Source organism: Saprolegnia diclina (genome assembly GCF_000281045.1).
Source record: "Saprolegnia diclina VS20 unplaced genomic scaffold supercont1.22, whole genome shotgun sequence".
NCBI lineage: Eukaryota > Oomycota > Saprolegniomycetes > Saprolegniales > Saprolegniaceae > Saprolegnia > Saprolegnia diclina.
Genome location: NW_008246089.1, coordinates 544,286 through 546,082, shown reverse-complemented (window position 1 = coordinate 546,082; position 1,797 = coordinate 544,286). Strand labels below are relative to the sequence as shown.

Genomic DNA, 1,797 nt, shown 5'->3' with positions numbered 1-1,797 from the left:
CACGAAGGCGGGTACATGGACAAGATGACCGTCCACAGCATCGACGAAGACGAAGCGTGAGTGGTATACGTAGCGAAGTGCTCGTATTAACCTGGGATACTAAGCATGTCATGTAAGCACATCACATATCGCCTTTGTGTATACTAGTAACCTCATAGAGCCAACAAAAGGAGCTGATGAGACTTCTGGCATACTGGCCTTGCGATCCTGAGCTTTGACACGCATTATCCGGAGTGTCCGGTTAGCGTAGAAAGGCGGAACAGCGCCGATCAATGCGATGTTCCTTCCGCAGCTGACCTGAGTGTCCAGTAGCCAACATGACGCGCTGTGTGCCATGCGAGAGCATTGCGTCCGTTGATCTCCACGCTGCGTTCCTCTCGGCCTACTCGGACTACCTCGTGCGCTTCGACGTGGCGTTGGAGCAGTGGCCGACGCTGCTCGCGCGCCACGGCGTTGACCTCGCACTCAGCACGGCTCTGGTTGACGCCGACGGCCGCATTCTTGCCTTTGCGCTGGCGTCCCAGCGGCCCGACGGATCCAGATTCCGCCGCCTCGCGTCGCTTGGCGTCGTCGTCGCCGCGCGGCGGGCCGGTCATGGCGCACGCCTTCTCGATGACTTTATCGCACGCGCGACAGAGGACGGCTTGGGGACAGAGCTCGAGGTGTTTGCACAAAACGAAAAGGCGCTCCGGCTCTACGAAAGCCGAGGGCTCGCCGCTGTGAGCCCGCTCTTTGGCTACACTGCCGAGCCAAGCAAGGAATCCGTGTGCACGCCCGAGACGGTCGACGTGTCAACGGCATTTGCGTACCTCGAGAGTCTTCCGGTGGCGTCGGACTTGCCACTCCAAGTGCTTCCGAAAACGCTGCGTTCGTCTTCCGCGCCATTACAGTGCTGGAAGCTCGGCGACGCGCTCCTGGTGTTTGCCGCCAAGGACGATGCGACCGTACAAGTCGCGTGCCTCGTCGACCCGTCGCCAAGCCAGCAACATGCGAGACTCCTCGCGCAGGAGCTTCGCCACCGATTCGCCTACGCGACGTGCAGCGTGCCTCCGCTGCAGCGACTGGACGCCGGTGGCCTCGGGCTCGAGGATGCCGGCTTTGAGCGGATGCCGCTCCACCAACTGCTGCTTCGTCGTCCATACCAGTCCACCGAGCCGTAGACAATATGTGTTTTACCTTTGTGCGAACGAATTCACCTCTTTAGCCCATCAAAGCGCCTCGCGCCGCTTGGCTCAGACCTGTATCTTGGAGATTGGCGTAATGACGTTAAATAGGCAACATCAAAGGTTAAATAGGTTAAATGCAGTGCACTCCTTCACGCATGCGTCACTGGCAGCTGCTGCTAGGGTATATAAGTATATATGCAATGAATACTCGACCGGCGGGTGATGGCGCTGCGCGCTGCGACGACAGCGACAGCATGTCCTTGCGAGGTCGGTGAGAAAGCCGGCTTGGCTGCAATGGAATTAAAATAACTTGGATTTTGTATGCGCTTTGAATGGTGGCATTTGGCGCGCTGTAAAAATAGCCAATCCGAGCGAAGGACGTGAAAAACTTGAAAACATCGCCGGGATGGCCGACACGGACCACATCCGGACCGTGCAGAGCCACCTCCAGCGCGGCGAGAAGGAGGCCCGCGCAGCGCTCGAGGCGTCGCTCAAGGACAACCTGGCGTGGATCACGCTCTTCTCGACGGCGGCCAAGAAGGAGCTCCGGCGGCCATCCATCAATGCCAAGAAGCGACGGCTCGTGCTCGACCTGGCTTCGGACGACGACGTGCCCATCATGCCCAAGAGG

General features: G+C 59.1%; 2 protein-coding genes across 2 annotated transcripts; both read left to right on the top strand.

The window, feature by feature from the left end:
* The first annotated feature begins 254 nt into the window (after window positions 1-254).
* On the top strand, window positions 255-1,324 carry SDRG_07724 (hypothetical protein). The gene has a single exon (XM_008613576.1). The coding sequence runs from the start codon at window positions 318-320 to the stop codon at window positions 1,158-1,160; it is 843 nt and encodes a 280-aa protein (XP_008611798.1). The 5' UTR covers window positions 255-317; the 3' UTR covers window positions 1,161-1,324.
* Window positions 1,325-1,572: 248 nt separating this feature from the next.
* SDRG_07723 (hypothetical protein) lies at window positions 1,573-1,776 on the top strand (the record flags this gene model as incomplete). Its single annotated transcript, XM_008613575.1, has 1 exon — window positions 1,573-1,776. A coding segment is annotated over one exon (204 nt), but the record flags the coding sequence as incomplete, so codon positions are not given.
* Between the last annotated feature and the right edge of the window lie 21 nt (window positions 1,777-1,797).

Coding starts and splice junctions, on each gene's coding strand:
- SDRG_07724 (XM_008613576.1), top strand. CDS start 318: ATGACGCGCTGTGTGCCATGCGAGAGCATTGCGTCCGTTGATCTCCAC.